The sequence below is a fragment of the Asterias amurensis genome, chromosome 1 (assembly GCF_032118995.1).
Source record: "Asterias amurensis chromosome 1, ASM3211899v1".
Classification (NCBI taxonomy): domain Eukaryota; kingdom Metazoa; phylum Echinodermata; class Asteroidea; order Forcipulatida; family Asteriidae; genus Asterias; species Asterias amurensis.
In genome coordinates, this window is record NC_092648.1 from 30,820,850 (window position 1) to 30,835,266 (window position 14,417).

The 14,417-nt window shown below is 37.3% G+C and overlaps 1 protein-coding gene across 3 annotated transcripts in view; it reads right to left on the bottom strand.

The window, feature by feature from the left end:
* LOC139936551 (vitamin D3 receptor B-like) overlaps nt 1-14,417 on the bottom strand; it is a 272,855-nt gene that overhangs the window by 157,823 nt on the left and 100,615 nt on the right. Inside the window, exon 1 of one of the 3 annotated variants that reach the window (XM_071931382.1) lies at nt 8,066-9,161. The exons of the other annotated variants lie outside the window; for them this stretch is intronic. Coding sequence (XP_071787483.1) covers nt 8,066-8,202 — 137 coding nt within the window. The 5' untranslated portion in view covers nt 8,203-9,161. Of the gene's footprint in view, nt 1-8,065; nt 9,162-14,417 lie in introns of those variants that run through there. 3 annotated transcript variants of the gene reach the window in all.

Consider the following 14,417-nt stretch of genomic DNA (forward strand, 5'->3'; position numbering starts at 1 on the left):
TTTCTATCCGTTCTTCACTCAGAAGCTAAATAAATATATCAAATCATAAACAAGTATAGGCCTAAGCATGCTTTAACTCCATTAAACTTTTTCCGTTTCTAAACTAACGTTACCCTAGATCTTTGCCCTTCAGTACAACTATTGTTGTCAACATTCATCATGCCATCAACATCCACTGTTGGACTGAACTTCATTGCCCGGTTTTTCCACAAACACTGCCCAAAACAAAACAAAAGCGACTCGTATACATAATCTCTCTTGGCCGACACAGCATTGCTACCACAAAGTATAGGAAATGTGTATTTAACAAATCTTCATGTTAAACTTTATTCCTATTACTTGTAAATTGTGGTTGTACTTGTATTTTCCATTGCAGTTAAGGAATATGGTGATAGAACATTTTCTGAATGAATGAAAAAATGAATGAAACTTTATTGCATTAAAAAACAAAACAAAAAAACCATGGTTCTTTTCAGATCCATCCCAACTCAACTAGAGACTATCAATAAATGATGTAACTGCAAACCTTACTATAATCAAATAATAAAAATGTATTCATTTATATTGCGCCCATTCCATAAAATGCATACAGGCGCACTGTATCCTATTTCCACCATGTAAAGTTTCAAATCCCACTTAAAATACAAAACAATTGTTTCCAGAACCTGTGAACAAATCCCCTTAATTTGCCTGGCGAAATTAAAAGATAATTCATTACACAAGAAAATCGAAGACAACAAAAGTTGGCATAACTATGACAAAACATGTGTATAAGGCAAAAAGGTGGAGGCTCATAACTTTTGAAAAGAATAACAATGCATAAGATCATACAACTCCATCCCTGCACTAAATGCTTGCAGTTAGTACTGTAATTCAACTCTACATGCAGCTTCCTGTTCGACAGGGCAATAACTGGTATTGGACCCAGCCATACCATGTCCTAATGACCCAGTTTCTCTGCCATTTGTTATGGAAGTGTTTTGAACACTAGCTATTAAACTGCTGTCACAAAGACAGGATTTTCTAAGGAGGAAAATTTATAACTCACAAAATGTGTGTTAGTTTTTATCTGCCACTGAAGTTTTAAATGTAGTTTCTGATCCTTCAAAGTACTTATATTTGACTTTACACGCAAAAGTCACTTGATTGCAACAAGGTAAACAAATAAACCTATTTTTTTTAATGTATAACAAACAAACCCATAATGTTCGAAATGTCCCGACCAAACCGGCTCTCCTCGGAGCCAAAACTCAAACAAAAGAGATTCACACATGGTTGTACCCGCATGTTAACTATTTTCTTCCTAAAACCCTTCTTATACAAAATATTTCATGGTGGAGTATCAATATGGATTTCAGTTTGTGGTGACACCTGCACATATTCTTATACGTGTCAAGTATAAATACATTCTTACACTCAACATTACATGTATTTCCTTTCCATGATGTGAAACTCTAAACCGCCCCTGCCGTCCACACACAGTGCATCAACGGCCATAACAATCCACCTAGGCCTGCCTGTATGTTCACTGTGTGTATCACGACAATACTCACCGGAACTTTTCCCCCATTATTGTCACGAATCAAACACTACAGCCCGTTTTTCAAAGCTCTACACAGTTCGCAGTATTTTAGGGAAAAGAATGACTGTTCCCCCTACGATAGCAGGGTACGTGTACACTGTGCATATCACCACAATATTCACAGCAACTTTCCCCCATTATTGTTTCGAATCAAACACTGCATAGCCTGATTTTAAAGCTCTACACAGTATTTTCCCTTAGATCAAGAAAAAAAAAGGGCCGTTCTCCAACAATAGCAGTGGACCGTGGCAAGACACACAGAGCCAGCAAATACCAGTCGCTTATCCCCCGATTCCCGGGTAGTCAAAGGTGTCTGTAGTCGTCACAATTGCCAACAACCTTTCCACTTGAACCCTCTATAGAAAAATTGCAGTGGGCTTGGTAGGAACTTTTGGGAAAAGTTGCGATGCATGGGGTTTTATATAATGACAATGTAAGGCTATGTTTTGACAGCAGAAGGAAGCCTTAATGTCATCTGGAAAATACTCTATATATATATATATATATATAGGACAGGTTGGTGTCAAATGATTAGGTGGGTTTGCTAGCAGGAGCTATTTTGAAGGGAGGAAAAGAACAATGTAACCCTTTGTAATTCAGCTTATACTTCATATTGAATTGCTTTTTGGATTAAGGAGAAGCTATGCTGACAATCATGATGGGGGGGGGGTGTCATTGAATATTGAGTAATAACATTGCAATACAACAAGTAATTCAAGTCTCCAACATGATTTATAACAAATGCACCTTTTAAGCAAGTTGATTGAAATGTTTTGATTCTCTATAAACTTCCAAACATTTTAGAAAAAAAACCTTCTCAAAATATCAATGGAAAGATCTTCTTTCCTTTTGATTTGGTATAAAAGAAAAATCCAATTGTGAGCAATATCTACTGGAAACCTAGTTCAAACAATAGACACGTCAAGTAGAATCTGATTTAATTTTTGCTTCCGAACAATTACATTTCCTAATTTTGGTAGATATACTCAATACACCAACAGCTACAGTTCCAATAGTCACCGCCACAATGCAATAGACTCTCTTTAATTTATTGAATTTATCATTAAACCCACATATAAGAAAAAGCTGAAATTCATTTCTACAGCGAACTGTTAATGAATACGAGCACGCGGGGAAAGAAAATCTAGACTAATGACACAACTGTAATTGCACATCAACTTGGTCAAGGTCTTTGCATTGTCAGGCTGACAAATTTCAACATGAAAACCTTAATAACGAAATATGAAATTGGTACTTGACAAAAATCTACACATTAGTGACACTTCAAAAGCTCACTGACTAAAAGGGTATACCAGTAACAATCCTCCAGAGAAATATTGAGGGTTGAACTACTCATAAACTTGAGAAAATTGTATTAGGAGATATACTTAATCACACCTATGAATGTGCACAAAACCATTGGCAACACAAACAGCTTTTTTTTAAATGTAACTACTTTGAGAAAGATGCACAAAATGGGGGTTTGGGTGTGTTTCTCAACAGATACTAAGGATTTAAAACGGCGTACATATTCAGTGGTATACTAACCGGATAAAAAACAAGAAATATGTTGCTATTAAAACTGCTATCATTTAGGTATGTTAGAAGCCATTTTTAACTTGTTATTCTACATCTGGTTGTGGTGTTTGTTTGTTTGGTTTGTTATAACAGACCACCATTTTGTTTTAATTAAAAACACAATCGTACTTATATGGAGTTTCCAACTGTCCCAGTCAAAATCAAACTGGGAAGTCTTCAGCTTTTATTCAAAAGTTCTTTGGATAAACTATTTCTAAGGAAGATTGACTCACTAAAGAATTTGGGTACTTTTTCAAAATGTCCATAGATTTACATTAAACTTACAGGGTTTGAAGATAATGATAGTGGAAAGCTTCCCTTCAAATATTACTTACTGAGGTGTTTTAGTTTTTGAGAAATGAGTAAAACAATGTCATGAAAATACCTTTGTAAATGATTAAAATAATTTTCGTCTCATGAGACGAAAATTATATTCATGACATTGTTTTACTCATTTCCCAAAAACTACAGCACCTCAGCACAAAATATTTTCAGGGAAGCTTTCCACTATCATTATCTTCAAACTGTGTAAGTTTAGTGTAAATCTGTGGACATTGTGTTTTTTTGTCCTACAAAAGTTACATAGACCCTCTAAGTAAGTTTTTTATTAGATCTTGACAGTTTCATAACCAATGCTTCACTTTACATTTATCCTGCAAGATGTTCCTAATTGAGTTTTCCCGCCTTGTCTATATTTCTACAGTATAAGAATATTTCATTACCTCGTAAATGCCTGTAAGAAAAACACAAAACTTGTAGATATGTCAACCAATTCCTGGTTAACCGGGGAAAATGACAGAAGCAATGCTAAGTATGGGCTTGATATCTTAGTTCTAATAGGATTTGAATGGTAACCAAACTCCCCTTAATGCTCTTTCCGCCCTAAACTATTTTAGTTTCAAAAACCCTTACAAAGCATAAAAATGCAGAAAGTGCAAAATGAAACCGGACAAGTTTGAAATAAATAATCAATCAAACAAACAAACACTGTCATGAGGTAATTGAACACCAGCCGTATTTAGCAAACTGTTGAACGAAACGAGGAACAACAAAAAAATCACTTCAAAATTTCCTTTGACTGAACTACCTATAGTACACTGTATAACAATGAGAAGACATGTAATTCAACATAAGGGAATGTATTATTGTTCTCGAAACGGTCAAATTATTCACATCCTTAGTTATCAAGTACATCATACACCTAACCTCTAAACATTTCACATAATCTGATGGTCACATTTTTAGTGGAAAACAGCATGAAAAAGGTTTGAGTGTTCATGGCAGGGGTTCTTTGGCGATGGCAAAGAAACAAGTAATGGAGATCAACGATGATTTCAAATGCTTTCCCCTCAACTTTGACAACATTTTCCCCAAAAGACTGGTACTTAATATGGTAATCATCACATTTGTGATACGTATAAACCCTGTATTGTTTTTAAAATTGCTATTATATTTGCTACTATGAGGAACAATAGTGCTATCCCTTACGGGTACGCCTTCGGGGGGACTAGCGTGCTCTACAGCTACCCGGTACCACCCCTTGCTACACGGCAGAGTGTGCGGTTAGACATGCAGGGTTTATGGATAGAAAACTCAAAAGGGCTTACGTTTGTGGTTTGAAGCTCACTATTTTTATACAATAGTGTACATTCATGAACGGCCAGTTATGACTTTAAGTGCAATGCAAAGACACACAATTAATACAATGAGAGCTGTTCTGATAAAATGACTCAAGAACCGCAATTGTGAAATTGACCATACAATAGTAGATTTTAACCTTATTCACTGCGAGTTACTGAATTCAGTAAGGGGGTCTCCGCCATTTTTGATTTCTCTACTAAAGAATGAGTCTAGTATTCAATCAGTAAAAGGTATATAGAGTAACGGCCACTTGACACAACGGTGACTTGCCGTGCGACAACCTCATGTGTTTTAACGAATGCCCCGAGCTTCATTGCAAAGTATAAATATTTCAACAACCAAAAAGCCTCATTGTCTGATTTTTCTAAATCAAAGATTGTGATTTTTTGTAACAGGATAAATTTAGTCAATTACAGAATTTACACTATGGAACAGAAATGCTAATAGGTTGACTTAATAGGCCTTTCTGGTAATTTTGCGACTTTATAAATTTTTGTTTGCTATTTGTGCACAGCCACAACCACGAGTACACTTTTTACACAGACACCAAATGAACAACAGATAATTATTGAGCGAATCTTTGCAGATCTTGTATTCAACAAACTGAAGCACTTGTTTTCATCCTTAACACAGCCATTGTTAAATTATACATAAATAACATTGAGATAAAACCGCAAAATTCTCAAACTGTCGTCCATTAAATGGGAGAAAAAAGGTGTACCAATGATTGTGGCTATGCACATCTAGGTAGGTAGTTGTAGGGTAGGGTGTTAGAGTGATATTGTAACACGAGTCTATCATAAAATAATAAAAACTTATATTAACAGTTAGTCCAAAAGCTTGAAAACAAATTAATCTAAATAAAAATGTTTAGGTCACCAGCTGACATATAAAGCGGATAGCTAATATTGGCTCTGTTTTTCTAGGCCACCCTATTGATTTAAGCCGCTCTTTGTTAATAAGCTATTCTTTCTAGGACTGCATATTGAATTAAGCCAGAGTAGAATTTGGTTTGATGTTCAAACTAAAATCTTGACTAAAATCTCCACAAAGATAGTATCAGTTGTGTTGGGTGCTAATTCCTATCATGTGTAACGAGAAATGATCCGTGTTCTGTCTGTCTTTGAATGGATCCAAGCTGTGAAAATCTGCTCTCTAGGTGAGAAACCTCATCCTTTGGGATTTTAGCGACAAAAAGTTGATTAAAAAAAACTCTCCGTAAATAAATGATCACAGACCCTTGTTGCAAATGTTAACAGATAACTATCTTTAGATGTTTTCTACTGCTGTTTTGGCAATTTTTGCTGCTGTCTTTGTTGTCTCTGTTTTATTCTGTTGTGTGATGAGAAAAGCCTGCTTGGGGTTTCCCTTTTCGCTAAGTTGTTTCTGATGTTTATACAGTAAAAATAATAAACCATACTAAGAATTGAAGGAAAAAAATTTGTTCCACAACACAGACAAAACACCATAACAAGCTCATCCAAAATACTAAAGAAATATTTATCAAATGTAAGCTACATGTTGTCTAAAATGTGTAAATAAAATCACACCCTTCTCCAAGATCTTTAAAAAAAAACAAAAAAAACACTAACATTTTCCACAAAATGGGCAGACATTTTTCACAAATGTGTTTTCAAAAATGTTTTTTAAATAATAAAATCCTTATATCCAAGACTTGCAAAGAACACAACGTTTCATCTCTTGGATAAACCAAGAGGTTACTTATGGCAAGAAATATGGTCTTCGAGGAAGCAGGACAAATAAATTAAAGGAACACGTTGCCTTGGATTGGTCGAGTTGGTCTTTGAAAAGCGTTTGTAACCGTTTTTTATAAAATGCATATGGGTAGAAAGATGTTGTAAAAGTAGAATACAATGATCCACACAAACATGTCTCAAAATTGCGTGGTTTTCCTTTTACCTCGTCGACTAACACATCGGCCATTTATGGGGGTCAAAATTTTGACTCCCATAAATGGCCGACCATGTTAGTTCGCACAGTAGAAGGAAAACCACGCAATTTCGAGGCAAACTTGTGTGGATCATTGTATTCTACTTTTAAAACATCTTTCCAACCATATGCATTTTATAAAAAACAGTTACAAACGCTTTTGTTTTGACCAACTCGTCCGATCCAAGGCAACGTGTTCCTTTAAATGGGCAAAATTTAGGAAACTGTTACATCTCTTACAAATTCACAGCAGAATATGCTGCAAATACCTCATTGGAATAAAGAGGTGGAATGGTACATCCATTTTACAAAAGCAGTATGACAAATAAAGTCAACTTTCGATCAGCAAAATCAAACACCTATTTTAAAAAAAGGTTCACTAGATTTATGTTTTTAATATGGCCTATCAAAAAGTGGATTTATTTTCTGTGTTTATGGTTCTATTGTTGTTTGGTCATGTTTTTGGGAGTTGAAAGACATACGCATTTTCTCAACAATTAAATTTGTAAACCTTAAAATACGCTTCAGGGCAACCCCCTGTTTTAAACTGTATTTAAACACATAATATTACTATATTTTTATAATTTTTTGTTATTGTGGGTCTCTTGATCACTTCCTCAAAGCTGTTGAAGAAAGAGTGTATTTCCTATTTGCTATACCATGCAGCCTCGTATGTCTTCTGTGGTTAGACTTGGAGGAAGGCATTTTTGGGGGGGACACCAAGATCTTTAAAGGTCACTACCCTGGCAACTTGGCATACATGAAACCAGAAGTAACAACTTTTTGTGGTTCATGGTTTTCTCACTATCAAATGGCAGTAGGAAATTCATCTCACATCTGAAAGTTCATATGCCAAGACAGTATTTACATTAAGAAGTTTGCAAGGGTCACTACATGTTGTCTTCTCACTCCATACATCTACATGTAGATGTTTAACAACATAGACGTACATGTACACAAAACCCTGAAAATAATCCTTACTATATCAACTGATATTTTGAAATAAGAACTACACATTTACTTCTTGATTAACACACTGAACATACCTTTTTTACATATACTGTTTTCATTTTCCCACTGTAACTGCATTTTTTGAATAGGAGCAGTAGCAATCCAATGACAAGGGGGAGGTTGCTTTTCCTAATGCTTGTCCTTTATTCCTTATTCTTTATACTTTATAGTTGTGAATAGCAGCACAATGAATAAGTAACTACAAAATTAAAATTAAAATTCTCTTCTTACTGGTACACAAATAGATGCAGTTGATATTCGGGTTAAATTTCAAACACAGCGCAAAGAAATGCGAGTTCTTACCTTGATCGTTTTGCTGGGGGCGGTGTTCCTTCAGAATCGAGGGATGGATATTCACTATCCTGCGAGGAGCGCGTAGATAAAACTGGACTGGCATCTATAGGCATGGTGACCCTTGTTAAACGAGCTGCTTCATACATTCAGATACAGGGAACAAGACCGAGCAGGTCCCAGCCAACAGCGACAATCTAAAGACGATAACGGCGGCTCTTTTTTTCCTTCTTCTTCTAACATCCAGTACAACAACTTTACAGTAATCTCTGCTTCGTATATTCGAACGCTGAAGATCAAATTTCTACATTGATTCCTGCTGTTGAAGTAGGTGCTCGGTTGACGGACGGTCTAGTGAGACTAGGCTTTCACAGGAAACGATGACCTGTGTACAGGATCCCAAACACAAAAACGTATAACAGTGTGGATATTGTGCAAATCTGAAGATGTCTTATGACTTGCAGACCCCAATGGCAAATGTGTGCAGGTGCAGTCTAGGTCGAGAAAACGTTGAATCTTATTTCACATTGACAGAGAAGCTTTGCAATGATATGAACGGTAATATCCGTCTGTGTGTAGTCCAAGAGGCTACAGTGATCCGATCCCTTGATGAGTGGAAGGAGGCAGGGGGGAAATGATACAGTTAAAACTGATGTTCACAAATTGTTGTTGCTGTACTCGGGGGAGAGCTCCTGTTTGAAATGAAATATCTCACACATTGATCAAGATAGGAGGAACCTGTGAAATAGTCCACTGTCAAACATCACCTACAACAGCTGTTTTTAATTCAGCGGGGAATTTGGGTGTTACTTTAGGATATCCAACTGAATTGCAATCACCATATAATGTTTCTTCATCATGAGGGCATGGTGTCCTGCATCGTTGGAGTGGGCTGGCAGTCTACACAAGCATTGGAAGATTCCCTCCTGCAGAATGTAAACTCACACCAGGGAAAGAGGGTATCAAACGTGTGCTAATCTTGTCTGATGACACACCAAAGTCGTAACGGGAGATCTGTTTAAAAAACACAGCTAGAAGTAGCAGTAGACTGCAGTCCCGGTGTAAATACGCATACCCTGTGACGGTGTGCGCACCCCGTGTATTATGAACTCACATCCAGATGCAACTCAACATGCATGTACATGTACACGCACACTCAGTGAATACACAAAGGTAAGTCCCGAGGAGTCTACACAACGAATTGGGCCGACCAGCCGACCGCCTGTGGCCACACGAGCAAAAAAAAAAAAAAAAAAAGGAGAAAAAAAAAGACAGTCGAAAAAAAAACAGAGAGGAAAAGAAAAAAACCACAATACAAATATCTCCAGTGCGGCGAATGGCCAGCCTATTTAATGCACTCCCCAATGGGATTCCAAGCACAGCACGTAGCCAGTAGCTACATATAGTAGAAGTTCCGCTGTCGAACAATCCTCACCGAGTATCAACCTTTTGTATCGGAGCTGGAGAAAGAACCTTGGATGGGGATTGGAGATCAGAAAGGCCATACAAAAAGCTTCCCTGGTTCCAGAACGGGGCTTACGGGGGCAGATTCCAGCAACAACTTGGTAGAGATTGGTGGGGTGTGTTATGTGTTGTTGTCCGCCGGGCTAGGGGGGTAGAAACCAGCGGCTGTGTGACAGCACGGTGACTGAATCAGCTGAGAGATGTCATATTGCTTGTGTATAATACTAGCCTACTACCAGCTCTATGCAGTAACACTGACTGTGTGGTGTGGTGTGCACACACGTACAACACTCACTCGTTCCTGTCCAAAAGTTTGTAGGATGCTTTACACACAAAATAAAGTCCAGGTGTTGAAGCGTTTGTCAGGCTCAGTTTAGGGAGTGTGTGATTTTGCTTATCCTGTTCAGACAAACATGTTTTTCTTTATGTTCAGAAGTGCAAGGCAAACAATTGCTGTACACAATCCATAGACACTGAGCCCCAAATAGGTTATATGTGGAGCAACAGACCAAATTCTGGGCACTAAGAATGATAAAGACACTGATCAGAGTAGTCAGAGTCTTACAGGTAATAGGCCCTGTTAAAAAGACACCGATTGGGGTATCAAGAGACATGGATTGGGGTACATTCAATCACAGTGTTGATCTCAAGTTTGAAAACACTGTCTAATCACCAATTCAATTATCATTATTTTTTGTTTAAATCACAGAACTGTTCTATCATGGAGTGGAAACTGTGGGCTGATAAACTATAAGATACTGTCTCCTAAATGCTAACAAAGTTTCACACTTACTACAATTTGTTATCGTTTATATCAAATTCCCGCATTTGCATTGTTCAAGTGATTACATCGTTCAAGAAAGTATGGAAATAACTGTGAGTTTGAGTTTAAAGTGTGGTGCTTATTCTACTAAATTCTACACAACACATTTGGACATTTTTGACTGTGTGCATTAAGGGTAACAAACCCAACCTCCCCCTGATCACACTGTATAACAAGATTGGTCCTATAAGTCCATGTCTGCTCTGTTCCAATGTGACACTCAGGCTAAAACTAGTAAGACTATGAGCTACTTGTCCGTCGTTGGACTTAGACGGAGAGACATGTAAGTGACTTTACCCCCACAGATCCAGAGGCTCAGACTAGAGTGCTAGATTCAGCTGCCTTTGCATGTCACACCACACACCACACTGTGGGGATCCACCCAATAGCCAGGCAGTGCTGTTTATTATTGTCAAACCCAATTACAGCTCACAGGTAATGCATAATGACTATGGCCTAAATTTCCCAAGTTCAATTCAGGTCACCTCATCCACGACACAACTTGCCCCGGTAGTGTATAATTTTATACACTAGTGTACGTATGTGTTGTGTGTGTACATGTGCGTGTTGTGCGAGTCGCTAACTCTGTGGTGAACCCTCCTCGGGCTTAATGTACCCACTCCAGCATGACTGATTTGCATATTTATAGGGACTGCACGCAGCTAGATGGAAATGACATTAAACTGGGCTATACCACTGCCTTCAAACCAGAAGGGGAGGTTCAACGAGACAGAGAAACCCGCGTGCCGTACAAAAGAGTAGGGTGAGGGTGGATGACCTAGTTAGAGATAGCATGGCCTTGGGCAATTGTGTCACACTAACAATAGGTGTAGGGAGTCACTTTACTGGCTTTGTTTTGCGTTGGATTTGCTCCATTTCAACTGAATGGACTGTAATAATGACGAAACCAGTTGTGTTGAGAATGAGTATGAAGGAAACCCAGAAGTAGAAAAAGAGGCAGGACAGAAAAAATAATAATAATAATATATAAAAAAACCAGTCAGGGAACCATGCGAAGGAATATCAAGAAACTTGATCATGCAATATTATCTGTCATCTCAACTGTAATTAATGAGCGAGGCAGTTCTTTCTGATATGTTTTGGTCTGTCAGAAAGCAGATGGCAAAAATGACATTGTAGCGATTAAGTACATGGACATCTTTCTGACCAGCTCTGAACTGACGAGTAAAAAATAACCGGGGAAGATCTTTTTAAAAACATGTCAGGTGAATCAACAGACAAACATTTTCTTATTTCATTTCCAGATCATTTTCTTTTCTTTGTTTTTGTCGAAACTGACCCGCTTTTTTATGATATTCATTAATAGAAACCAAACAGAAAATTAAAAAAGGTATTTCACCACAAGCTCTGGTACCGAACAGCTCTCGCACCGAACAGCAAGTAAACTTAAGCCACACTCCTCCATGCAAAAAGGTTCTAAAAATAACATCACAAACTTCCTGTTCTGTTCACACCAAATAGTTTGTGTCAAGCATGCTTGGTTTTGTTTGAAGTGTTCACCCCTAGACGACAGGCACTATGCAGGTTCGATACACGGTATCCATGCGACAAACAACTCTTCTGACGCCAAGGTAACATACCATGATATCATAAGAAGACAAAAGTCAATTGAAGAATTATATACACAAAAAGAATCCTTGGTGTCAAGTTTATTCTGATAACAAACCATGCTCATGAGTAACTTTGTAAACAAACAAACAAACGCAACTATTTTCGCAATATCAAACTCTTCTTTTCAATTAAATTATCACAGCTCGAGATAAAGATTAAAAAGTCCCTGAATTTTTTGTACAATTTAAACCCATGAATGGTCTTTATGCCAACTGTATACCATTCCTTTGACAATAGCCAATTTAAAGCCATTACCCTTTCTTTTATCTTTTACATCCCACCACTTCGCCTTAAAAAGATAACTAAAGAATTGATAAATTAAGGTAACTGTTGTCCGTAGAATTAAAAATAGAAAAAAAGGTAACGTCTGTTTCTCACGCAAGTGAACTCGCGAACCAATATTGCTCTAATTACTTGGGGTCATCAGAGGAGGAAACCTAAAAATTACCCCCTATTAAAGACAGGGAAAAAATAGCCACAATATTGAGTATGTGTTTGCAACAAACAGCAGCGAAAACAGGAACTGGAAAATGCCCGGCGGCCATTGGGGATTTCAGACGTGCCTGCAGGGGGTTCTGAATCCTTAAGGGTACCCGCTACCACAATGCAAACCATTTTCAGCTTCACATGAAATCTTATGATCAAATTAGTGAACAGGGAGGGAATTTAATTACGTGCACTTGATTGACTTGCTTTTGATATTAACGTAAGGACTGGGAGGGAGGAGTAGGTAGACCTAAGCCAGAGGAACTTGGTTACGGTTACGTGCCTGGGTTTGCGTGATTAAAGGAACACGTTGCCTTGGATCGGACGAGTTAGTCTATAAAAAACGTTTTGTAACCAGTTGTTATAAAATGCATATGGTTGGAAAGATGTTTTAAAAGTAGAATACAATGATCCACACATATTTGCCTCGAAATTGCGTGGTTTTCCTTCAACTTTGCGAACTAACACGGTCGGCCATTTATGGGAGTCAAAAATTTGACTCCCATAAATGGCCGACCGTGTTTGTCAACAAGGTAAGAGGAAAACCACGCAATTTCGAGTGATACTTGTGTGGATCATTATATTCTACTTTTAAAACATCTTTTCTAATCATATGCATTTTATAACAAACCGTAACAAACGCTTTTCAAAGACCAACTCGACCGATCCAAGACACTGTGTTCCTTTAACGATTTCTTAAATTTTGACTCTTGTATCCTCTTTTGTGATTCATCATTATGTCTCAATCTATGTTTACAACAACAAGGGGTTTTAATTACATACATTGATACAGTTTTAGGACACCCCCCTCACATATAAAATAAGTCATCAGCCGTCGATTTCACAAAACTCTTCCTAACTTAAGATTAATTTTAGGACTTAGGACGAGTCCCAACCCTGTACTGTAGCATGCAGACCTTAAGATTAATCATAAGTTAGGACGAGTTACTCGTCCTAACTCAAGATAAGACGAGTCCTAACTCTTTGTGAAATCGACGGCTGGTTTACAAACCAAGGCTGCATTTGGTTCTGACAAAGTTTTGTTGAGCTATATCTCCTTCTTGTTCAAGTGCTTATAAGAACCCCAGTTTGATTTGACAGTTTGCTGAGAATCATACACTGAAAACAAAAAATGTTTATGGATTAATTTACTTGACACGGGTCCAAACAAATCCACAGACATGTGGAAGTTAAAGATTATTTCATTATACAAGTTCTAAGAACACCCACCTGTATTTGGATGCTTGTTAAAACGTTCAAATCCATCATTGTCTCGAGATCCATAACAGATGGTTTAGCAAAAACCTGGCCTTTAGTTTTAAGATATAGCACTAGTCAGCTATATATTTTTTCAAAAACAGAACATGGCTTAAGAGAATTAAAAAACAATTTTTTTTTTATAACTTTAAATGGCACAGCTGAGAAACAAAAATTTGGGGGAAAAAGTTGACCAGCTGAAAAGTTGAACTGTAATGTAACTCTGATAATTTTGCCACTATTTTGGTCCGGTACACTTTTTGCACATCAATCATGACAATAGAATATGGACAATATAATCATAACAATAGAGTCATGACAGCAGAATCTTGGTCTTGTTCCCATTTTTCACATCAATCAAGACAATAGAATCACAACAGTACAATCTTGTAACATACAAAAGAGTAGGGTAATCTTGTAACAAACAAAGAAGCTAGACCATTTTCCCTTCAAGTCCAAGTTTGGTTAAACCGATTTTGATCATAGGAGAGAAAAAAGAAATGGCTGTGTATCAATCAGACAAAAGATTCATGACAATAGAACCCTGGTCCTGTTCCCATTTTGCACATGACCCAATGGCAAAAGAATCTTTTTGCACATAAATCATGACAATCAAATATTGCTCATGTTCTCCTCAATGCATCTCAATCGTGACAATAGCATCATTGTCAACACATCTCTTGCACATAAATCGTGAAAATA